The 22,921-nt window shown below is 47.5% G+C and overlaps 11 protein-coding genes across 11 annotated transcripts; 6 read left to right on the top strand and 5 right to left on the bottom strand.

Annotated features, from left to right (window-relative positions):
- Nucleotides 1–38: 38 nt before the first annotated feature.
- Nucleotides 39–2,359, top strand: FOBCDRAFT_265573 (uncharacterized protein). Its single transcript, XM_031192839.3, has 4 exons — nt 39–159; nt 333–628; nt 680–1,165; nt 1,217–2,359. The coding sequence occupies exons 1-4, from the start codon at nt 69–71 to the stop codon at nt 2,348–2,350; spliced, it is 2,007 nt and encodes a 668-aa protein (XP_031031685.3). The 5' UTR covers nt 39–68; the 3' UTR covers nt 2,351–2,359.
- A 931-nt stretch (nt 2,360–3,290) lies between these two features.
- FOBCDRAFT_148001 (uncharacterized protein) lies at nt 3,291–4,472 on the bottom strand (the record flags this gene model as incomplete). Its single annotated transcript, XM_031192838.3, has 2 exons — nt 3,291–4,054; nt 4,100–4,472. 2 exons carry the CDS (start codon nt 4,470–4,472, stop codon nt 3,291–3,293), a joined length of 1,137 nt encoding a protein of 378 aa, XP_031031684.3.
- A 1,541-nt stretch (nt 4,473–6,013) lies between these two features.
- On the bottom strand, nt 6,014–6,607 carry FOBCDRAFT_147764 (uncharacterized protein; the record flags this gene model as incomplete). Its single annotated transcript, XM_031192836.2, has 1 exon — nt 6,014–6,607. One exon carries the CDS (start codon nt 6,605–6,607, stop codon nt 6,014–6,016), a length of 594 nt encoding a protein of 197 aa, XP_031031682.2.
- A 2,560-nt stretch (nt 6,608–9,167) lies between these two features.
- Nucleotides 9,168–11,213, top strand: FOBCDRAFT_281611 (uncharacterized protein; the record flags this gene model as incomplete). The annotated part of the gene is made up of 1 exon (XM_031192835.2): nt 9,168–11,213. One exon carries the CDS (start codon nt 9,168–9,170, stop codon nt 11,211–11,213), a length of 2,046 nt encoding a protein of 681 aa, XP_031031681.2.
- Nucleotides 11,214–11,958: 745 nt separating this feature from the next.
- On the bottom strand, nt 11,959–13,836 carry FOBCDRAFT_254184 (uncharacterized protein; the record flags this gene model as incomplete). Its single annotated transcript, XM_031192833.3, has 5 exons — nt 13,401–13,836; nt 12,985–13,352; nt 12,759–12,877; nt 12,562–12,572; nt 11,959–12,503 (listed from the first exon to the last, which is right to left on the bottom strand). The coding sequence occupies exons 1-5, from the start codon at nt 13,708–13,710 to the stop codon at nt 11,959–11,961; spliced, it is 1,353 nt and encodes a 450-aa protein (XP_031031679.3). The 5' UTR covers nt 13,711–13,836.
- A 101-nt stretch (nt 13,837–13,937) lies between these two features.
- FOBCDRAFT_233770 (Alpha/Beta hydrolase protein) lies at nt 13,938–15,263 on the top strand. Its single transcript, XM_031192832.3, has one exon. The coding sequence runs from the start codon at nt 14,203–14,205 to the stop codon at nt 15,172–15,174; it is 972 nt and encodes a 323-aa protein (XP_031031678.2). The 5' UTR covers nt 13,938–14,202; the 3' UTR covers nt 15,175–15,263.
- A 341-nt stretch (nt 15,264–15,604) lies between these two features.
- Nucleotides 15,605–16,039, top strand: FOBCDRAFT_148461 (thioredoxin-like protein; the record flags this gene model as incomplete). Its single annotated transcript, XM_054707591.1, has 1 exon — nt 15,605–16,039. The coding sequence occupies one exon, from the start codon at nt 15,605–15,607 to the stop codon at nt 16,037–16,039; it is 435 nt and encodes a 144-aa protein (XP_054563566.1).
- Nucleotides 16,040–16,415: 376 nt separating this feature from the next.
- Nucleotides 16,416–17,239, bottom strand: FOBCDRAFT_147946 (Alpha/beta hydrolase fold-1; the record flags this gene model as incomplete). Its single annotated transcript, XM_031192830.2, has 2 exons — nt 16,416–16,757; nt 16,829–17,239. The coding sequence occupies 2 exons, from the start codon at nt 17,237–17,239 to the stop codon at nt 16,416–16,418; spliced, it is 753 nt and encodes a 250-aa protein (XP_031031676.2).
- A 402-nt stretch (nt 17,240–17,641) lies between these two features.
- Nucleotides 17,642–19,106, top strand: FOBCDRAFT_281605 (uncharacterized protein; the record flags this gene model as incomplete). The annotated part of the gene is made up of 6 exons (XM_054707590.2): nt 17,642–17,830; nt 17,879–18,015; nt 18,233–18,412; nt 18,460–18,570; nt 18,620–18,958; nt 19,010–19,106. The coding sequence occupies 6 exons, from the start codon at nt 17,642–17,644 to the stop codon at nt 19,104–19,106; spliced, it is 1,053 nt and encodes a 350-aa protein (XP_054563565.2).
- A 72-nt stretch (nt 19,107–19,178) lies between these two features.
- Nucleotides 19,179–21,016, top strand: FOBCDRAFT_233769 (FAD binding domain-containing protein). Its single transcript, XM_031192828.3, has one exon. It carries the CDS (start codon nt 19,243–19,245, stop codon nt 20,869–20,871), a length of 1,629 nt encoding a protein of 542 aa, XP_031031674.2. The 5' UTR covers nt 19,179–19,242; the 3' UTR covers nt 20,872–21,016.
- Nucleotides 21,017–21,188: 172 nt separating this feature from the next.
- On the bottom strand, nt 21,189–21,671 carry FOBCDRAFT_281603 (uncharacterized protein; the record flags this gene model as incomplete). The annotated part of the gene is made up of 2 exons (XM_031192827.2): nt 21,189–21,397; nt 21,449–21,671. 2 exons carry the CDS (start codon nt 21,669–21,671, stop codon nt 21,189–21,191), a joined length of 432 nt encoding a protein of 143 aa, XP_031031673.2.
- Between the last annotated feature and the right edge of the window lie 1,250 nt (nt 21,672–22,921).

The following is a 22,921-nucleotide window of genomic DNA, read 5'->3' as shown; positions in this document are numbered from 1 at the left end:
GGAACGAAGAAGATTTCGGCCGAACAAGACCATACTCACGTGAATCTACCCGGTGTGCCAGGCATACCATGTCCGCCACGCCTGCAGCTCCAAGGGCAATGTCACAGTCCGTCACAGCTAGACGGAAGATGAGAAAGGGGACGCATAGCTGTAGTGAATGTGAGTCACCATACTAATTTGGATTCAATATGGAACTGGTGCTTGCAGGTAAATATTTCGAACGTTGTGTAGGTTGGAAGGATGTATCTAGCAAGTTATTTCTATGTGCTGCAGGACAATCGTCAATCAGTGAATCAGCATGTTATGCAGTTCCAGGCTAACCATTACCTTAGGTCGAAGGAGAAAAATAAAATGCAAATTTCAACCTGGAATTGCATCTCCTTGTATCCCATGTGCTGCCCGTGGGTCTCGTTGTCTCGATCAGCGAGATGTGGCTCCAGTGAACGAGAGCAATATTAATACCGAAAGTATAAGCTTGCGAGAAAGGGTCGCTGTTCTCGAAACGATGGCGAGACATCATGCTCTAACGCATGAGCCAGCCCTAAGCCATGAAGGGCTTGATCTTGAAGACGAGCCAGTCGAGGCAGATGAAAGGGCGCCCTTTGTGTCCATGCTTAACAAAGCCGAGGTATGTTGGAAGGTGATGCTCGGTTATGATGGTTTGCTGATTGTTTTCAAGGGATCAATGGAGAGTCATCTTCAAATAACCCGGCCTGTTCAGGAAATTATATCTCACAAAAGTCCGCCAATCTACACGCAAAGCTCAGGTGACGCGTGCTTGAAACTTCGCTCGGTTCTACCAGAATATGATCTCTTAATTTCTACCTTGTCTAAGAATGGGGCCTGGTGGAGCAGTTTCCGTCACAAGACTGAGGTCATTTGCCAGGGATCTTACGAGGGCCTGATCGCATTTGCTGCGCGTGCCTACACGAGCAGTGACCCTGCCGAACTTGGCATGCTTGTTGCTGCCTATGCACGGAGCACGGGGCATCACCATCACCTATACGGGGTCGTTGATAGACTTGCCATCCCCAATTCTGACCACTCTTACTCTGCAGAGGCAATGGAGCTTCTCCTGTTGTTGGCTAAAGCCTACAGTGATATTGGGCAACCCCGGCAGTCTTGGCTTATGTATCGGAAAGGTCTTGCTATTTCAGAAGTCATGGTAATTTTATCTTATATATAATTAGTCTTAATAATGCTAACCTCGTCACAGGGCTTGTATAGACGGGAAATGGTTTCTCCTCGTCTGAAGAGTATCTGGTGGGCTTTTTACCACGGAGATCGCTTTTCAAGTCTTCTTCTAGGCCTTCCATATGGATTCAACGACGCTCATCTTGGTCCAACCGTTGAACCTTACAATGTGCCTACATACCCAGAGCAGCGGTTCGTTCTGCGGTGTGCTTCCATTGCAGGAAAGATCATTGACCGGAATATGATGCCCGGGAAGCCATCTTCTGCAAGTTCAATGCTTCTTGACGAACAAATGGATACTATCGCTTCCTCTATGCACGTGAGCTGGTGGGACCTACCCGACTCACTTCCAAACTCCCATGCCGAAACGGATGAGCTGAGAAACCATTTACTATTGCATTTCTACTTCTTTCATGTCCGAATCAACCTACATCTGCCATTCATCGCCGGCTCAGAGTTGACATCTCCTCGAGGCTCTCACAGACTGGCATGTTTGGAAGCTTCTCGGCAACTACTTAAACGTTTTACCCTTTTGCGTACTCAAATCCAGGGTTTTAGTATCTTTGACTGTAAAACAAGCGACTTTGTCGGATTCATGGCTTCTGTGTCTCTAATCCTATGTCTGTCGCAACCAAGGTCAAACGAGATCATCGTTCCGGTTCCAGACGAGGATCAGAACCTGATTGCACAAGTTAAATGCATATTTGAAAGAGAAGAGAAGGCGGGATGTAAGATTGCTTGTCAATGTCGAAGGATGCTTGACATATTATCGGGTATTCCCCTTCACAGTGACGAAAGCTCATCTAGCAAACTACCAAATAAAATTGCAATCCCCCACTTTGGATATATCCGGCGGGATTTAGTACAACAGGCTGGATTTCAAGTCACAACAGGGGTCCCAGTGGCATGCCCGGATGAGCAAATTATGACAGCAGTTCCAACCATCTCAAGCGATGGTCTGGGTGGGCTAGGAACTGGGTCTGGAAGTAACAGTTGGCCAGAAACATTGGATACTGGAATGTGTTGGGAGTTTGGTGGACTTGAAAATTTTCAAGTTGATGATCTGTCATCGTGGCTTGATACTGCGATGCTGGATGTGAATCTAGAATGGGACATGCCGTCAGGTGGATTCTTTCCTAACAACCCGTTTCTGTAGGGATATAGGCTATGTTCCGTAGAGTGGATTCTAATAACGTACCTGTTACTGGAAATCAGTAGTCCGTCCTGCTTTCATTTTCGCTAGAGGTAGATATTTAAGCGAAAATAACACCAACAATCATAAAGGCCGCACCTTATTTAGGGGAATGATGACTAGCTCTTTATGGGGAGGGGTGAGATTAGATACACTTAAGTGAATGGAAGTTTCGGAATGCGCCTTCTCATTGGGAGAAGGAGAAGTAAGACTCCCATTAAGCTACGCGCCAAGCTTGAGGGATTCACGGCCTGTTTTCTCTCGTCTTTTCACGCCTTGATCCCGCCTCTTATGCAATTCAACGAAGCACTGAGTATGACATGCATGATACGAGATGAGCATCACCTTGCTTCCTTCAATACCTGACCTGTGAGACGTATCTCAGCAGAAGCCGCACTATACCGAAGATGAACGGGCCTTGGAAGGGTTGTATCTTAAGTTTGCCCAGCTATGGGCTGGTGATGAGGGAGCCTTGACGGGAATACAGTTAATTGCACGAGATGGCAGAGAAAGTCCACCCTGAGGATATTGTGTAGGTGAGAAGCCTGTTAGATCGCCGCTCCAGCAGCAGAAGCAGAATCGTGGGGCGGGGCTCAAGGTATTTGTCGATGTGATGGATCGGGGTGTTACGCGTGATGATTGCGTGGTAGTCGGTATTCAGCTGATTGGGTTTAGCAAAGATCAGATGCTGCATACAATACCGACTGTAGTCACTCTGTCCAATTTAGGAAGATGTCTGTTACTGCCAACCAGACCTATATATATATATAGGAAAAGGATATTAGATTCAGCTCTTTCGTTTTCCAAGCCGCTCGATCTTCTGGTCCACCCAGATAGGATACTTGTTAAGGCTCTCATACCATTGGATTACGCTACCAATCTGCAATCGTGTGTCAGTAACATGTCATCCAAGCACTGTCTTACTGACCAAAAATGCCCATGAACCTATAAATGTCGAAAGTGTAAGCGCATACTCAACACCCGGATGCGTGATGCCAAAGCCCAGCGCACCACAGAGAGTAAAGCCAATAGCGCCAATCAAGTTCCATAGTCCGATATGCCATCCCAGTACCCCCGGCGCTGGAATGTACCATCGAGGCTGAACTTCGACCATGAACAGGGTACTTGAGACGATGAAGCCCGTGCCGCCAATCACTTGAGGGAGCCAATAGACGCCGTTCTCAGCTGGTGTAGAGAGGTTGTTGAGTATAGGCGGCAAGGCTGTAAAGCCAGAGATCCAGAATACCGTGGCGCCGAATGTTTGTGAAGAACAGGCCAAGAAGCCAATGTCGAAGAAATAATGTGATCTGAGTTCATACCACGTCGGCCACCAGGACCACATCCGATCATTCCCCGTTGATTCCGTTGTGTTATTATCCAGTGTTTTAGAGCTTTGCTTTACAAAAGTCCCCTTTTGCGCGTGTGCATGCTTGCAGTTATCCGCATGAGTGAGATGAAGCATCCCATCTACACTTTCCTCGACAGCCCAACCAAAACAATCCGCCCGATTCTCGTTGACGGCTTCAAGCATGAGTAGGATTGAGCCAAATTCGAAGACCGTAGCGCCGATGAAAGCTGTCAATCCGCCGGCCCAGTCAGAGAATTTCGTTGAGGGGTTGAGAACGGGGAGCCATGAGAAAAAGCCATTAATTACCCAGATAATCGAACCTTTCAATAATTAGCTGTTGCTTTGTGTGATGAGGTGGTGAGTACCTATTGTGAAGACGATGGCGACATCGTACGATACATCCCAGACTGGGTATCTGACAAACATCTTCAAGATACCGCGGAGAGTCTGGTGATACGAATTCGACGGCCTTGGAGCTTTTGTTGCATCATGCTTTCTTGGATCGACGCTGATGACCAGCGCATGTCGTCCTTTTCTGTTATCGCGACTCCTCCAGACATAAGCAACCCCAAGACTCTCAGCGCTCGGTCGCGACTCCTTTCCAGCGTCAGACTCAGCATGGAGTGGCTTCTTGTCGGCGATTAGATATCGCTTCGTTGGATTGAGCGACTTGACAGGGCCAGTTGCGCGCTCAGCGTGGTAATGACGACCGTGGAAATGGTCGTGAGCTCTTGGCATTGTTACGGTGGAGATGGGCTGCTGATCCTGGATAAACAAGAAAAGGGCGCTGTGCTGTATTTAAAGTTGGCAATTGATTGGATGACGTGGCTGTGTTTTAAATCGGATTAGCGCCGAGGTAGCCTTAAATGGTACACCGTGACGCTCTAATGATGCGCGCTGATTGCTAAGGACTAGTGAGGCATTGATGATGCTATGTCAGCATTCTAAATCTTGGGTAATATAGATAATGCCAGGAAGAAGATCACATTAACAAGTAAGTTGTCGGCACTGATACGCCCAGTGTCGGTTCGCGGAAAGAATCACATGTTAGCGCTCGCGGCGCTTCTCTCTCACAACCAACATTTTTCTAATATTTGTGAAAAGTGTACGAAACTGTACCATTTCCTTAAACTTGATGAAATAATAGCCTCGTAGCGCACATGTATGGTATAAGCTCTCCAGAATGACCAATGATGATTTTGAGTTTAGGATGACGGTCGAATGTATTGCTCGCCATTAGCCGCAAGATGGTGTTCGCAATACTGGCATGCCATCCAAATGCAAGGGCGCCAAGTGCAGTCGCCGAGGTTTTGTCTGGCTGCCACATTTGAAGATATTGACGTCGGTTCATGAAGCGGTCTAAATAGTTTTCCCAAAGGTGCCGTTTAGGCCGTGCTGAGTTTTGCCCTAATGCTCAACCTTTCTGCAACAGCCTCGTCACTGCAAAAGAAGAAAAGTAAAGAGAATGGAAGAAAGAAAGAGCGGGCAGTCAAAGAGAACGTCCAGGGTTCTTCCTGGATCACGTGACATTTAGCATTTGGCATGCTGCCAGTCCAGATTCTTCGATTGTATTGTAGTCTTCACATTCTTCAGATTCAGATATATCCAATTGTCTGTCTCATAACTTAGGGCTGCTGTGCGGGATCTGTTGACGAACTGTTCTTGCTTTTCGTGGCCTATGTTTATGGCCGCTTGTCCCCATTCTGTCGGGTCTTCCAATCGTATTGCGAAGCCCTCAGCGAGACAATCTTCATTATATATATATTCAGCTTTCGTTAAGTTAAAGCCTCTAATAACCATAGTCATACCTCTATCCCAGGAGATCCTAGTCCTCAAACACATCATTCTTGACCTGATTGACTATCTGAAACTCCAAAAGCTATTTGGACATCAAGGTTAGCTTTCGTCAATACGATCGACTTTTAACCATAATACGCAATATAATGCTTGACTTCATCAAAACCACCAAATAGACAATACCACTATATATTCATCTATAAGCTCTACTAGCTCTCTATTTGCATTCTATACCGGTATTGTTCGTTTTTTCCTTGTGGAGCCTATATATCGCCTAAACCCCATTTCTAAAACGCACTTACTACCCTTATTCGTAAACTGAGGGTGGTTATCAAGGAGTGATAGTATGATGACAAAGTATAAAGGAATGAAAGTTAAACAGTCAGATAACAACTGAAATCAAAAGCGATACATCGTACCAATCTAAGCCCCCTCTTTAAGCCAATCGGAAGACCGGTACAATCCCATGGACAACAAGCCCATTAACAGAACTGTCTGCCGTTCTGGTCCTGGACCATGAAGCCAGACACGCCAAATTTGTCGGGGATCGTTCCAGCCGCGTCCAGGAAGGTCAACGGCGCAGGGGCTCCAGCTTGCGGGTTATTCGTAGCCTGCAACAGGTTGAAGCCCTTGCTGTTCGCCAAGTCGTACTTAAGCGTCACGTCAGTCGGCAGGTTCGGACTGCTATACAGAGTGCACGACCGCTTGCCACCATCCTCCGGCATAAAGGTATGCTTCCACACCCAGTTCGTGCACTTATTGGGCTCCTCTAAACACTTGGCGGCGCAGTCGCAAGCGGTCTTGAAGCCGTCCTTGAAGAAGAAGTGTTGTTCTGTGACGACGCCTGTCATGTCGATACCCTGATAGTACCGGATGCAGCCGCCCTCACGATTGGGAGCCTGAAGGTTGGGGAAGCGGTCCTTGGTGATCTTTCCCTTGCAGATCGCCCAGTCTGAGTAGCGGTGAAAGCTTGGGAAGATGTTGCTGTCTGGGTTGTCGTAAGGAGTGGAGTTGAAGGGAACGGCCGAGACAGCGGAGGCGAGGAGGGCAGAAAGGGCAGCGGTGGTGAAATGCATTTTATAGAGATGCTTAAGCTGATAAGTGAAGATAGATGTGGTTGAGTTGTTTGATTGTTAAGTAAGTGATTGATAGTAGTGATGCTGGTGAGAATTGGGACTTTTGCTAGGACCTTGATGATCATTATATACACTTCTGAATTCACGAATAAATGTGACTTGAGTATTTTTATCTCAAGAACGTCACTTACACCTCTCGCAACAATATGACAACTAGACCCGGAGGCTCCACGATCCGACTATATGAGATCTGTGCGGCTGTGTCCTAGCCTATCAGAAAGAGAGGATGACATTGACGAGATGCCTCAGACATACTAGTTAGCCCAGATTCTTGATAGAGGAGACATATATTTCAATTAAGCTATGCTCTTCATGGAATAGCCTGGTGAGGCTCAACCCTTCTGCGGCTTTACCCTGCTTTTAATAGCCTGGTGGCTTGGCGGTACACCCTTTCAATACTCGGTAGGGCTGTATAGCATCGATGTGGCTCAGTATTGAAAACCATAAAAATAGGGACCAACGTTCTAGATCTCAAGCCGCGGCGCCTTCTTATAACGGGATTCAGATACGTCCACGTCACCCCCCGAATAATAATTGCATCACTATGATTAGCCTATGTCAAGCTCCAACACAGCACTAGGTATCATGGCGAACCGTTGTTGTATCTTAGCATTGGCACCCAAATTCTTCTTGAACAGGCGGTTCAGCAGCCCTACAAGATGTCAGAACACAGTCGCCTACCTTTTCGTTGCCGCACTGTCGGCTAATATGCAGCGGCCGACCGCTGTCCTCCTGACTTTCCACCTGCTGCCTGTTCACGGTCGGCTAGTCTCTCGAATGTCTGACATATCACTTGCAGCATGGGCTTGTCTACCTGAACAAGGGCTTTTACAGGGTGCAAGTCTTTCTTCGCCATAAATAACCCTAAGTGCTTAGTCTAACCAATACTCTCCGCTTATGCGTTTAACTCTTCCCTTTTGTTAGTAACTTTGATACCCCCCTCTTCTGCCGTGCTGAATCTCTCAACTTGTTCTCGGTGAATCCTTTATGATGGTACAATGAATAGAATCGACTTAACCGTCAGCTGAAATATGTTCAATTTGTGCTAGCCTCTACTGGAAAGAAATCTGGGATAACTCACGGACGTGATTATCTTAGTAGAGCATATTGGGTGGTCTTATACTGGCTGTGTGACGCGGTATGTGCAATTAAACTGATACCTTATGAATTAGACTTACTCTTACGAACCGAGGTGAGGATTCTTATTTAGCTATTACCGGTAACTAGGAGGCTTACGTACTTATACCGGCCTGAATTTGATGGGCTGAGTCATCTGTGTGTCTCCTCTTCATATACTATCCTTTCGATTCTCCCACAGAACGGCGTTTTCCATTTCCACTTACTTGGGCAATGAAGTAATCGGGTGACTGCTATCATATGCCTCGGATAAACCCCCGGTTGTATCTAACTAGCCACAGCCACTGCTATTGCTTAGTCCTTCATAGCATGTAGATTGTTCCCATCAGCTTGATAGGCGAGAAACGCAATGACGGTGCATTGTCTGGATCGTTCAGTCGGGCTAATGGTTTCAGAGGAAGAGAGTTGATGTAATCTATCCTAGGCCAAGTTCAATGCTGAGAACCATGCTCTTCGTTGAGCTGTATTTTGGGAAGTGACATCCAATACAGCATATCTTGCTGTTAAGGAATACCAAATAACCAAATCACAAGTCGTTATGGATTGCACTAACGCCCCTAGATATTTTTAGAACGGGGTCAGATGTGTAGTGCGGTGGCGCGTTGGAAAAGTAAATGACCTGCACAAAATACTGCACACTTGTGATAACAAGTATGCATCGAAACCTATCTGCTTGTTATAAGCCACTAGTTTAAGTCTTTATCTATACTAGATATTTTAAGGATAATTCTGACTGTGATTGCGGTTACATTAGATGCGACGCGCTTATGGCTGTGGCTGTGGTGGTAACAGGAGCTGCAGCAGTGATTGTGCCCCCAATCGAATTTAGAGGCGCAGTTGATATGCGATAGAAGAACCAACCCGTAGGACAGAACATGTTATCCCCTGCAAGGCTGATAGAGTCTATCTGTCGGACAAATCTTGCGAGAACAGTGCTTGGTGTCCTTGAGCTAGGATCGATCTTAGTCACAGAATCGGCCATTGTAGGGTGGCATATAACTCAATTCTTGGTCACAATCGTACCCAATCTGACATCAGCTGCAATAATGCCCTGTGGTCTAGAACCTGAGCAAAAATAATTTTAGTATTCATGTCGGGTGAGGTGGAACTGATTCAGTCGATCAGCATCTTGATAGTGCCACTAGCATCGTAATCTTGACACGACGAGGCTATCGGGCTTGGTTGAAACCAATCTTTAACTTAGCGACTCTGATAGTCTTGGTCAATTTGCCTGATAAACGAGAGTATTTAAGTCGCTTGCCATCGCGATGTGTTGCCCTCTCGTTACTCCCTCTGCATAAACATCCAAAGTCGATTACACAGCCAAGTCGGATTTTCATCGTCGCTAGAACTCTCTTTCGCTATGTTACCACTTCTCTCTTTTCTGTTTCTGGGTATACCGCTCGTGGCAGCTTCATCTTCCCCTGAGCCCTGTGCTCTTATTACAAAACAAATTCGCGAACATCAAAAGTACAACAACTCCGCATCCGTGCAATTTCCTGGCCAACTCGCCGAGGATTGTCTCCAGTCCATGCCTTTCTACCCTGAACTTGCCGATCCCTTTCTCGAAGAACTTGGTAAATACGTCCAGTGGCAGTCCACCCTCGAGACTCTCAAAAACCCTCCTGATGCCTACATGTCCTCGCCTACTGACATACTGGACGGCCTTGAGATGATCCGCAACACCAAATACTCAAGCCAGTGGCAGTTTGATCAGGCAATCAAGGCCCTTATCAACAGCGCCAATGATGGCCACTTCTACGTGGAACTATGCTCCTTTACTCCCTTCACTTTTATGCGCAACACGGCTTTGGTGTCTGTCTCGACGGACGGCATTGAGGCACCTGAACTATACACGCTTACGGACGCCGGGCTTCTGAACAGAGCGGAAGCTGAAGTCTCTCCCGTCGTGTCAATCGATGGACGAGATGCTAGCTCGTACCTGAAGGAGATCGAAGATCAAGTGCTGAGTCAAGATCCTGATGCGCGTTACAATACGCTTTTCTTTTCCTTCTCTGGCAATCCCGGTGGTGTTCTTGATGGACGTAATGTGTATCCTGGCTCTAATATCACTACGCTCGAGTTCCGCAATGGGTCTACCTTCGAGGTGAAGAACATGGCCGAACTTAACGACCCTGGCTTCGAGGCTAGGAACGGCAAGGACGTCTTTGATATGTACTGTCGACCAACACAATCAAATTCATCAGACAACTCGAGCACCTCGGAACCGGATGTTGAGCCTCCTCTGAATTCAGGCCCTGCCGGTTACCCCGAACCACTGATCCGCGACCCCTACAACCAAATGAACGGTTATTATCTGGACGATGATACTGTAGTCATGATGATCCCTTCATTTGATGGAGATGGACTGCCCCCGAATCAGTCGCTTACATTTGGCCATTACGCAACTAAGATTGTATCAAAGGCCCTGGCAGATGGCCGTACGAACCTAATCATCGACGTCTCCGGCAACCCGGGTGGGGATGTTGACAGAGCCTTCAACCTTTTCAAGCTGCTCTTCCCTTCCGAATTCCCCTATTCGGCCAACAGATTCCGACGTCACGAGGTCTCTGAGGGTCTCGTTAAGATCTTTTCAGCCGTCAACAGATCGACAGCCTTGGAGAACGTCCCTAACAACGTCGACTTTATGGCATACTCCGAAGCGGTGACCCCAGACCAGGAGGCCGGCTTCGAGTCATATGAAGATTTTCTTGGCGACACCACGGAGTTGGGCACCCCGGTCAGCTCACTCTTCGCCAGCTTCAATTTCACCGAGGCATCTGGCAACAGCGACACTCCTATTCGTGGGTACGCTGGCCGACCCCTCAACAGGACGCAGCCATTCAAGGCGGGGAACATTCTCATCATTGGCGACGGATTGTGCGCTTCGACCTGCTCCATTTTTGTCAACTTGATGACAAATATCGGCGGTGTTCGGGCATTGCCCTTTGGAGGCCATCCTAATGGACAGCCTATGCAGATCATGGGAGGTGTTCGTGGTTCACAGACCTTGACATTCGACGATATTTCAACGGTGGTGAGCGCCGCTAAAGCGGTATATCGGGAGACGCCCGAGAAGCTGGAGTTTATAACAAAGAAAGAAAACGAGCGACTAATGAAGGTGGCTCCTCGGCCGTTAGAGGAGTTTCCGATTAAACTCGGAGCAGGACAAGTCAACTTCCTGAATGCCTACCAGGAGGGGGACGATGATCTCCCTCTTCAGTTCCAGTACCAGGCCGGTGACTGTCGTCTTTACTATACTGCTGAGAACATCTATCATCCGGAAACCATATGGAAGTCGGCCAAAGAGGCCATCTGGGGTAATAGGTCTTGTGTAAAGGGCTCGACCGGCGGCACAGGCTCCCTTGAGGGCAGGAAGAAGGGCAAGAACGAGTCGGAGGGTGTTTAGGAGGGCATGGAAGAGCAGAAGAAGGCCCCCTAGAGCGGAGCAGATATAGAACTAGGGATAAGCCGTCTAGATCTAGAAAGTTCAACGAGTATAGCGAGGGGCTTAAGGCCATGCCAAGCAGACCTAGCAATGCCATGCCTTTTACCTGGATGCTCTGATATATGTTCAAGACTCGGAGCAAAACTGCATTTGGTATATAATAGCTGCTACGGGCAAATTATAATAAAGGCTGAGACTCTCGAGCTTCTGTAGCTTTGCTAGGGGTAAAGTGGGAAGGCAATGTTGTTTATGAACAGAGGAGCGGGCCATTATGACTAAGTATATATATATAATAGACAGGGTGGAATGGCGGACATGGAGTAGATACTATACAAAGATGATAAATACGTGAGTTTCATTAGACAATGGTAATGAATATTGTTGTTTAGGTCTGTAGTCAAGTTCAACAACTTGACAAGGGTCAGCCGACGGAAACGCGACGCGTTTTGTGTTTTAGGTTTTCTAATTTCATTAGTGCAGTACGAGAAACGCAGTGCGTTTCCATTTGGGAAAATATGGGGCGAAAGTACTAGACAGTGATTGGTCAAAAACAGGAAACGCCATGCGTTTCTGTTGATAATTCTTGAGTAGGGTTGTTTGACATAGAACAAATGAATTCTACGTAGAATTGATTTCGGCATGATGCACTTAAACTTCAGCTTGGTCGGGAAGCAAAGGAAAGTCAACGTTGTCTGATGATGGAGAATTAATAGGGGTTCCAATTACCGCCTGAGTATAAAGCCTCTTTCGCCTTTTGACTGGGCCAGGCAGGATGTATATAGATTGGTACGTCGAGCTCCACAGCCTTTGCCCAGAAGATTTCATACTCAATGCCATCGTAATAATTGCCGCTGGAATGATTGTCTATCAGCGCTCCGACGAACCCATGCAACTTGATACATCTTTCAAGCTCATGCGTTGTTGCGACGGGATCACTCATTTGAAGAGCGGCAAAGCCAGCGAAGCGAGGCTTATTCGCTCGTATAGCTGCCACAAGCTCATCGTTACAAGCTATTATAGTCTCGGCTGTGAGAAAATTCGTGGGAATGTGAGAAAGGACTTGAATCGCTATGTTGTTCTCATCCATGCTCTTTATTCGTTCATCATCGAGGTCGACGAGCTTGTTGATGATACTGGTAGGAAACCCATGGATTGGGTCGTCTGTAGCTACCTCTGACGAGTGTGCTGCCTGAGAGAGAAAGTGCTCCTCAAGTGTAATACTCATTGTAGTGATGTATTGCTTGTTAACGTCTTGAAGGGTCAAGGAACTTGAAGGTGGAATGGAATCGCGCAGAGGATGTAAGTATACAACTTCTAAAACTGTTGCAGGGACGAAAAGAAAAATACCTGGTGTCATATGCCTAATATAATTGTACGCTCTTCGGAGATCTCGGATTAAACGTCATCGCCATACAATATGTTGACTGGCTGCTGCAGTCCATCTCGGTGCCGATTCGGCAAACCAAGACTGCAGTAACATATCACTCCTATATGAGACCGACTTACATGTATTCAATGAAGTGTCTTCGAGTTGAGATACACAGCATAGTTAGACACCCTGGGCTCCCGCCAGCCTCGTTTTGGGAGATCCCAGTTTCGGCTTGAGACCATTCTGATACTCTTCTCTGCTCTCAATAACAGATATTCCATATACACGAGAAATAGGGAGAACCCTCGATATCCGTTCCATTGCGCTTCTGCTCTCAGAATCTGATCAATCTCTAACCATTACCATACCACCTTTCCAATCATGCAACCCTTCAACCTCCACCTTCGTCACCTCAGCAAACCCATATCTTGCATAAAGCTTCTCCAGACCAGCTAGACTAACAAGCCAAGCCACCGAGTCCTCATCATCTACCTTCTCAAGTCCATCTTCAAGCAGCATCTTGCCAAGACCCTCTCCTTGCAGAACAGGGTCGACACCCAGCAGAGAAAGGTAGTGCACTTTTTGCCTTTGCGGGGTGTCCAGCACATGCGGCTCAACAGCAGAAAATGCTTGCTCAAAGGTTTGCATGTTGTTCTTGTTGAGACCTTGGACTGGGAAGAGATATTCTTGAAGGTCGATAAAAGCGTTGACGACTGAACCGATCCAGAACGCTGATAAAATTAGCAGGGATTCGAAAGAGACCAACTACACAAACTTACAGGGAGAGAGGAGCTTTTGAATAAGTGTTAGAGGCTGAGTTGGTCGCTTCCACCACGATAGGCCGACGGGATGATCATGCTTATCAGCCACGACAGTCAGTGAATACCCAGGCGTCCAATACCGGCGCTGAAATCTCCAACAAGACCAGGTATAGAAAGACAGGGGATCTTGCCGCCGGGTAGGGAAGAAGAAGTCGATCAATGGTTCGTTGCCAAATGATGCAGCATAAATCCGTGTTGTGGCTGGAACATCAAAGAAGGTTCCGGGCCGGATGCGGTATTTCGGCGCGGGATCTGAAGATTCCGACATGATGACACGATGCTGCCAGTTTTTGTTTCTTTGAAGTTTTGGTGATAGAGAACTGAGGTTCAGACAAAGAATAAAGAGACAGCCTGCTCGACATTGGGCAGCATGGAGTTGATACCTAGCTGTCCGGTTCCGAGGCCAGGATGACTCAAATTTTCTCCACGGGATCAACAGTCGGAACTGATCCGACTAGCTTGATAAATGCTCCACTTCATTTGCCACATCATGAAGATTTCGGTCGAAGCGGTCAAAAAGACCTGTGACAAACCTATACTATACATGACGCATTTCCTTGTGATTAAGGGTAATCCAGTTGCTTATTTACTCTATCGAGACAGGTGGTATCAAAGGATCTCAGAAGGATCATGGTAAGCTCAGTGTTCTAGACCGCCGTGGTCGCTTATCAAAGCTCCACTTGGGCTTGACGGGCCTCATAAAACCCGCATCACCAAGCACCTTGGTCTCTCACCACGTATCATCAGAAAAGCATTGATAATGTCACAAGAATTTGTTCTCCCGCGCCCAGGGGCGCGTTACAAGCCTCAGCCGCCAGTTCCGGGGCCGACAGAGGCCGCTTTCGTTGAAACATTCGGAGCGCTACTGCCAGCTGCTCAATTCCTTCAGACTCCCCGCGGCAAGGCTGCTTATTACGAGATCAAGCCTTCGTCACCCAAGGATGATACCACCAAAATTGATAAAGTGCTGTTCATCCATGGTGTTCAGACCCCAGCGCTAGGCATGCTGCCCCTTGCCCGCGATCTTGAGAAATCGTTCCCGGCTGCGCATATGGTTCTGATCGATCTCTGGGGCCACGGACTGAGCGATACACCTGTTGTTCCGCACGAACCATCTCTATTCCACCAGCTGATTGACGATCTACTGGATCATCTGAGCTGGCCGTCTGCTCATCTCGTAGGCTTTTCCTTTGGCGGAGCCACTACTGTCAGCTACGTTGCCTCCAGGCCCTCACGTGTCAAGAGCTTCACTCTCGTCGCGCCCGCAGGCCTCTTACAACTATCCATGTTCACGCCTGATGAGCAAGCCTGTCTTCAAGGAGACGACGAATATGCTGCAAAGAAGTGCGTGTTGAACATTCTCGAAGGCGGTGACCTTGTTGTGCCAGCAGATTGGAAACAAAGGGTCGCCAAGGGTGAGGTCGTCGCAGAGGCAGTACGCGAATGGCAGATGCGCGAGCACCCGGGACATACAGCTTCTGTCGTTGCGATTTTCAGAGACGGCGGTGTAATGGGCTCGCATGCTCACTTTGATGAGGCGGCGAAGACGGGAATTCCATCACTCGCTGTGCTTGGCGAGCTGGATAGCTTGTGCAGCAAGGATCAGCTGAATGAGCATGGATTTGAGAATGTTTTTGTTGTTCCAAAGGCTGTGCATAGTGTTGTGAGGGATCAGGCTGAGGATGTTGCTAGCCTCATAGGGGATTTCTGGAAGAAACTAGAGAAACAATAAAAGGAAACAGAGGCAATAGTGTCACAGAGCAAAATCGGAGCAACTCTCTGCATCCCCAAGCCCCCAGGCACTTGCCTCCCCTATTGAAGCCACTCTATAGTTAGACTTTGTTTGACTGTATGATGTTGAACCAACCCCACGATCTACCGCTGTGAAGTCTGGGACCTAGATCCCAAAACTCACACCACTTTGAAGCCCCTTCGTCAATAGTGCCATTTATAGTTCACATACTTTACCAGCTACATGGTAACGCCATGCTGATAGGCTAGCATAAGTTAGTACGCATGACAACATTCCAGTTGAAGGGTCATAATGGTTCTCGAAGATTCAGCGCTTTAGCATCCGATTGGACAACAAAGTATTTCGTCTTCACATGTTTCGTATCAATGGTTGCTGAAACTAGTTATAATCTCCAAGTTTCTCGTCCCCGATGCTGCTGTCAAATATCCCCAACTATTTATCTCTATTGTCATTCAATCCCGCCAAGCCAAACCCCACCACGCCTGTCACTGAGATCAAAAGCCAAGATGACTATGAAAAATTCCTTAAGAAGTACAAAGTCGTCATCATCAATGCAAATGCTTCATGGGCTTGTCCCTGCAAGGCCATGAGCCCTATCTACGAGAGGCTCTCCAACCAAATCCCTTACAACCCGGAATACTTCGCCCTCACCAAACTCGACATCGACGAAGTATCCGATGTTGCTGAAAAGCTTGATGTTCCAGGTATCCCGTTTTATATGGCTTACGAGGATGGAAAGAGGAAGGATAATATCTTAATGCCTGGCCTGAGTACACTCCAGAAGTTTCTTATTTCGTGGTCTGATAAGGCTCATGAGCTGGGGAAGGAGCCAGAAAAGAAGTGATTTCACAATTTGCAAGATATCCTTTCAGAAAGAACGAAGTTGAGGCCTCTTGGAGATTTTAAGTTACTCAACTACATTGGTGGGAAGAAACAATTCTTCTTCGGTTATCTAAGTTGAGGTTACCGACACCTTATCTTATCGTTTCGCAACTGTCGGCCCGGCATTGGAAACCGTCGTACCGAAACCAATTACCACCAAGAAGAAAGCCGACGTCAAAAATGCACAGACAAGGACGTTATTCGTCATGTCGCGAACTTGACAGCCGTCTTACGAACGCTTCAATTACAGCTTCGCAACATCCTCAAAAGTTCAAATACCCGTGATTAATCTGAGACTCTAATTCTAACCCCCAAACTGCAAGACAGGGATGGAAACTTCAGCTCTCCACCAGCTGAAGAACCGCATCAACAGTCTCCTCAGCCGCAGTAACAAAAAAAGCATGGCTCGCCTTCTCAACTGTCACTTTCCTGTCGATCTCCCCTACAGCCGCATACATCTCCTGTCCCGCCGGGGGCACAACACGATCAGCCCCGCAGATAACATAACCTGCCTTTCCCTTAAAATTCTCATCTGTAAGCGGAGAATAAGAAATCGGCGTGTTCATACTATTCAACGCTTGGTCTTTTAGCAATGACATATAATACTCTGCTTCTGTGTCGGAGATGTCGTGATACATTGTTTCTTTTGCCCTTGTGAATTTGACCCAGCCCGTTGTCTCCTGTGATGATTAGAGTTTGTTAGTCTGTGGGGTTGCCCTGCGACACAGGGCGGGGATGTTGAATCACGTACGTTGTATTCAACCCACGGAGGAAGATTCTTTGCGTCTGTGCCCATCATGTCCAGGGTTGTTTTCCCTTCAACGGGTGTTACAGCCGAGACGTAGATCAGGGCGATTACACCACCTTTTTTACCCGCTTGTTCCCGCTCTTTCTTGCTTAAGCCTCGAACAGCCTGTGAACCATACATTCCGCCGTAAGAATGCATCAACACCACGATATCCTTGCCATCCTCAATAAGCGGGTGTAGGAGTTTCGTCCGTAGTGATTCAGCATCGTCTTGACAAGTGGCGTTTGCATCATGCAATCCTGGTGCATTTTGGCTGACGAATTGGTATCCCTTTTGCGTGAAGATTTTCTTTATGGGCTCAAATGACTCGACGGTATGCCATGCACCCGGTACAGCCAAGATAGTTGGAGACATGATAAAAAGCAAAAAGGGTGAGTGACAATGCAACCGCACAGATGATGTGTTGGTGGCGCAACGCAGATTTATAGTTACTCGTTCAAGAATCAGTAGATCGAGTCCTCTTTCGTATGCATGCCAATAATTAACCTGGCTCCCACGAAACCGCGCTCTGACAGAGATACCGAGACTCATGCAATCTCAGGGTCTTTCCACAAATAGTATACCGACATCAACCTCGCGACTGAGTCATGCACCCCACAATACTCTAGCTTCCGACCGACTCATGCCAATCTTGATACCCAATTGAATTGGGGAATACCCCCGATGATCATCAAACTGGCTATGCCATATCTACTCCAAGGGCCTTCTAGCTGTTAGTCCCTTTTCAATGGTTTCCTCTTCGTATGAGCTAGCAACATGGCTGTCGATGGAGGTAATGTTACCTACGAGGAGTCTTTTCTCAATGAGAGTCGGCAGAATGAGGTTTATGCGACGCACATTGCCTTTTTCGCTCTGATGATGATTATTGTGCCGTGTCGGTTCTTTTCATCGAGGTTGACGAAGAAGACGCTGTCTTGGGACGATTGGCTTGCGTATTTCGCAGCGGTAAGCCACTCAGCTCTCCGAAGTTGACGTGTCTGACATTTCTTATAGTTCAATACTGTTGGGGTATTCATCACAAGTATGCTATGGCTTCGATTCGGCCTGGGGAGGCATCTTGCTTGGGTGATGCGGGACGATCCGAAGAACATCGAAAACTTCTTCAAGGCCATCGTTGCAAATGAGGTCATGTACACGACGGCTTTGGCCTGTGCGAGATTATCCCCTGTGACGTTCTTCTACCATATTTTCGGTGTATCAAGCATGAGATATTTTCTCCACGGATTTGTCGCCTTTATCATTGCATGGACCATCTCAACGGCAAGGCTCACCACCAAAAAGCTCCGCGGCCAATGCTGACGTGGCGTAGTACGTTCCCTCGATTCGAACATGCTGACCTATCTCGAGTTTCTGGGATGGCACGAACCAGAATTGCATCGATCTTTCCAAATTCTATGTTGGAGTCGCCATTGGTGGTATCATCACTGACGTTGGTCTGATGATTATTCCTCTGCCGTATATCTGGGCTTTGAAGGTACCCCTATACCATAAGATCTTGATCGCAATCATGTTGGTCTTTGGTAGTTTGTGAGTACCTCTCCCCCAAATAGCGATTGTCATGCTCATAAACGAAGTGCTTGTTTCGTCACCATCATCCGCCTCACCAAGGTCATCACCGTTGATCTGACCGATCCAACTTGGGGTAGTGTCGATCTGATGATCTGGACCGGCATGGAAGTCTACAGGTATGTATTTTCCTCTGAAACAGCTGTGAAACCAATACTGACTGATCAGCGCTGTGATTTGTTGCTGCCTCCCAACCATGCGTCCGCTGATCAAACTTTTCTGGAAGAAGCTCGGCTTAAAGCAACTGAGTTCAACTGGGAATACCGATCCCTCAAAACCTGTATCGAACGGGACCGGCATGTGGGGAAATAAGTCTCGTCAGAACTCACGACATTTAACAGATGGTGTTCTTGCATCAAATGCAGACGAGATGGAGCTGACGAAGCATGCTTACTATGAGCTGCATTCAGATAATGCTCACGGTCGATCGCAAGACTCCATCACCGGTGCATCAGCAAGTTTGAACATAGAGCCACTCTTTAAAGAAGAGGCTGAAATCGGTAGACAGTACGAAGTGTAGTTTTAGAATAAGCATAAACTGAGCATTCATTCTCAAAGGGTTTTTGGTGGAAATCTGGATCACCCGAAGCCGGACTGTCTAGATCCCGAGAAGTGGGGCACCGGTCCCGAACCAACTGCGCCGTCCCGTCCCTAGCCCGATGTCAACGTCGGACCCGAAGCTTGACTTTTCGGGCCTTGATCAGCACTGTTGATCGGGACTATATATGTTCCCTTCTCACCATCAAAATAACGCTCATTCTATCTACAATTTTATCTTTTGTTCAGACGACATGGCAACTACACAAGAAACTTCAGTCATCATCGTCGGCGGTAGCCTCGTCGGCCTCTCAACAGCCCTCTTCCTCTCCCATCTCAACATCCCCACAATTCTCATTGAGCGTCACCCTAGTAGCTCCCTTCACCCTCGTGCCATTGGCTACACTGCCCGAACAGTTGAACTCTTCCGTACCGTTGGCGTGGAGTCGAAACTCAAAGGCATTCAATGGTCAGGCGGTCCACCCCGGCGTATCGTTGTTGAGAGTCTTGCCGGCAGGTGGACGAAGGAGCAAGGCTGGACGCAGAAACCCAAAGGTGGACCGCCTGTTTCGTTTTCGGAGTATTCTCCTACTGAAGGTGTTGCTATCGCTCAAGATGTCATTGAACCTGTTTTGAGAGATCGCGCGAGGGAGCTTGGTGCGGATCTTAGACTGGGCTTTACTGTTACGGGCTGGAGTCAAGATGGTGCAGGTGTTACAGTCAATGCTACTGGAAGTGGCGGTGAAGAAATCCATGTCAAGGCAAGTTACATGGTCGCATGCGATGGCAACCGCAGCCGTATTCGGGAAAGTCTCGGTATCCAACGTCATGGCGTTGGTCTTCTTCGCAAGCTCCAGAGCATCATGTTCAGATGCGAGCCTCTTCAACATTTCCTCGACCACGGTTACAGTCAATTCCAGATTGAAGGTGGCGAAGATGGTTTAGAGGCTTTCATGACCACTTATGGTGGCGGGCGATGGATGCTAGCTTGGAATCAAGAGGTCGACGACCCTGAAGCTGTTCTAGATGACGCGACCCAGCGCGACATGATCCGCAAGGCTTCTGGTGTACAGGATCTCCGCGATGAGGGCATTAAACTCATTACTACTGGTAAATGGGACATCGGTGGTCTCATTGCGGATAAGTTCTCTTCTGGTCGTATCTTCCTTGCTGGCGATGCAGCTCATGCCCTCCCTCCAAACCGTGGTGGTTACGGAGCAAACACCGGCATAGCCGATGCACATAACCTTGCATGGAAGCTCGCATCAGTGCTTCGCGGCGAATCATCGCCAGAGCTTCTTGATACGTATGACGTTGAGAGACGACCTGTCGCAGATGTCCGGCATGACCAGATCTTTGCAAGGGAGGACTACAAGCGATACGTCGTCGACAAGGAATGGCCTGGAAAGGATGTCGAGGTCATGGATGATGCCGCGATTGAGTTCGGCTATTTCTACAACTCAAAGGGTATCATCGGTGGTCCTGGTGGATCTGTTCCCGTGAAGAGACCAGATGAGTGGAACGGACAACCAGGTACTCGAGCACCTCATGTCGCTTTGCAGGGAGATCAAGATTCAACGCTAGACTTTTTCGGTACATCCTGGGTCGTTATCTCAAAGGACAAGAACTGGCGCCAGCTTGTCGCAGAGGCATCTAAAGCGACCGACGTAAAGATCACGTTTGTGCATATTGGAAGCAGTGTTGCTGAGAAGAATGAGGGGGACTTCGATACATTGTTTGGTTTGGAGGCCAGCGGCGCTTCTTTGGTTCGACCAGATGGTTTCATTGCTTGGAGAACGAAGAACCGACCGGCTGAACCACAGGACGACTTGACGCAGGCGGTGGCCCAGATTTCATTCTCACCGAAGCACACGAGGGGGTAACAGTGAAGGTTCGTGGTTTTAGTTCAGCACTTTATGCTTAAGCTTAGGCTTTTAGGGCAAAGAGTAATAGTAGGTCAATTGTTACAGATAGAATTCCTGATTCCTGACTATGCACAAGGACACTCCACGTCCGAAAGAACAAAACAGATCCAAAGGGACAGCGACTGTGACGATTGATATATATCAAATTCAATTGCCGACTCAACTGTTCTAGATTCAAGAAGTAGTAATTATGCGTGCATTGCCTGAGCCAATAGCCAGGCGGGGTGTATGGCCAGAGTATATACAGTCACTATGGTACATAGGTATCCCAACCACTAATTAAAAGGCCGGCAGTAGTAGACGGTCTCAACAGTCCAACCATCCACGGTGTACAGCACAACAGGCTTACCGACAGGCCCAGTGCGCTTCCAGCAGTTATACGTATGGTACCCGTTGGTGCCCGTGCCAGCCCAGGCATTATCATGCTTGCTAGCCGCGTCCGCGAAGATGTTTGACGTGAAGGATACGCCAGTGCCAAAGGTACCTGGGGTTCCAGTCAACTTCTTGCTTGTGAAGGGTAGAAGGAACAACTTACCCTTTACGGCTTGACCTTCCCAAATGATGTGGCTTCCGTGGGTGACATCGACGTAGTCATCGGGACGAGAGCCTCCGGTTCCGCCGGTTGCATCATGTCCGTCGGCATAGTATGCCATTCCGCTGGAGATCTCATTGCCTTTCCAGGAGTTTACGAGGTAGAGTGTGTCGGCGGCCGAGGCAGCGCCAACGAGGATGGCAGTGAGAAAAGCGGTGATCTTCATGGTGATGGTGATGAGGCTGGATGGTTGGGTTGTGATATCTCTTGGCGAAAACACCGCATATTTATATAATACGAGAATGCACATTTTCGCAAAAGGACCAAGCTGTTAACCAATACCTAGCGTCTGGATTGTCAGCTTAGGACGTGATATCCATCTTGCGTGCAGCTTTGTTTCATTTACCCGATTACAAGCGCTTACATCAGCGGCCTTCACTGAATCGAGAAGCTGCTCCACGGAGCTGAAAATTCTTTGGCTAGTAGTCGGCCGACCCCTGGTATCATTAGAACTCCTGCCCTGCGAGTAATACCGACCTAAACAGAATATGGTGGCAATTCTCGAGGCTCGGGCCGCCGTTTCATGCCTACTTTGCCTGATTAGGCAGGACTCTCACAGCGATTGGTGTTTATCTTCAGTTCGTGGTAATTTGCCTGTGATTCACAACAAGGAACTCCATGCTTCCATGATATAGTACTTGTTTTTCTCATGCAACTAAACGGGCGCGATTGGAAGGACCGCAAAGTAATATCTGTACTTGGCCAAGTCAAGTCCATGGCGGTGTGCCCAAATAGAGTCTTGTCAGCTGTTGATGCGTTTAGTCGCCGTTAGTGGATGACCAGATGAAAAGTAGGGTCACGCTGAGAGAAAAATGCAACCCGAAAGGGCACTTCAGATCTTTGGGCTTTGATACCCAAGATTTTAAACACATGATAACATATGGCCAAGACAATTCTCTCAAGAGTCTTTCAGCCGAGGGCAAATTTAATTGCAGGACCAATTATGGACAGACACTATTCTAGTTCAAATCCTGTTTGTTTGTCGACTCCTGCATCGATGCCAAGCCATGTGACATGGACTTTTGAAACTGGAGAGGAATCTTTACTATAGGGATTAATAACAAAACCTATACCATAAGGAAAAGTGATTATTTTGGGCAATACACATAAAATCTTTCGAATCTTATTTTTTAACCAGAGTTTCCTTTACTACTTTGTGCTTATAGGATGAATTTAAGGTATTATCTTATACACCACGGCGAGTATATTATTAGTACATGTATATCTTAGTGCTTTTATCTTTTTTATAAACTAAGGTAATTAAGAATTATTAAATCTTCTTTCTAGTTATATAAATTGTATTAATTTTAATTCTATAAAGGGTTAATCCTAGTATTTCTAGTTAGTACCTCATCCTAATGCTCTATGGGTATACTCTAGGTATTAGTAAAATAAGATATAAGCCTAAGATCTCTG

The sequence above is a fragment of the Fusarium oxysporum genome, chromosome XI, assembly GCF_013085055.1.
Source record: "Fusarium oxysporum Fo47 chromosome XI, complete sequence".
NCBI classification, from domain to species: Eukaryota; Fungi; Ascomycota; class Sordariomycetes; order Hypocreales; family Nectriaceae; genus Fusarium; species Fusarium oxysporum.
The sequence above is the reverse complement of the archived record's forward strand: the minus strand, read 5'-3'. Positions and strand labels throughout refer to the sequence as shown.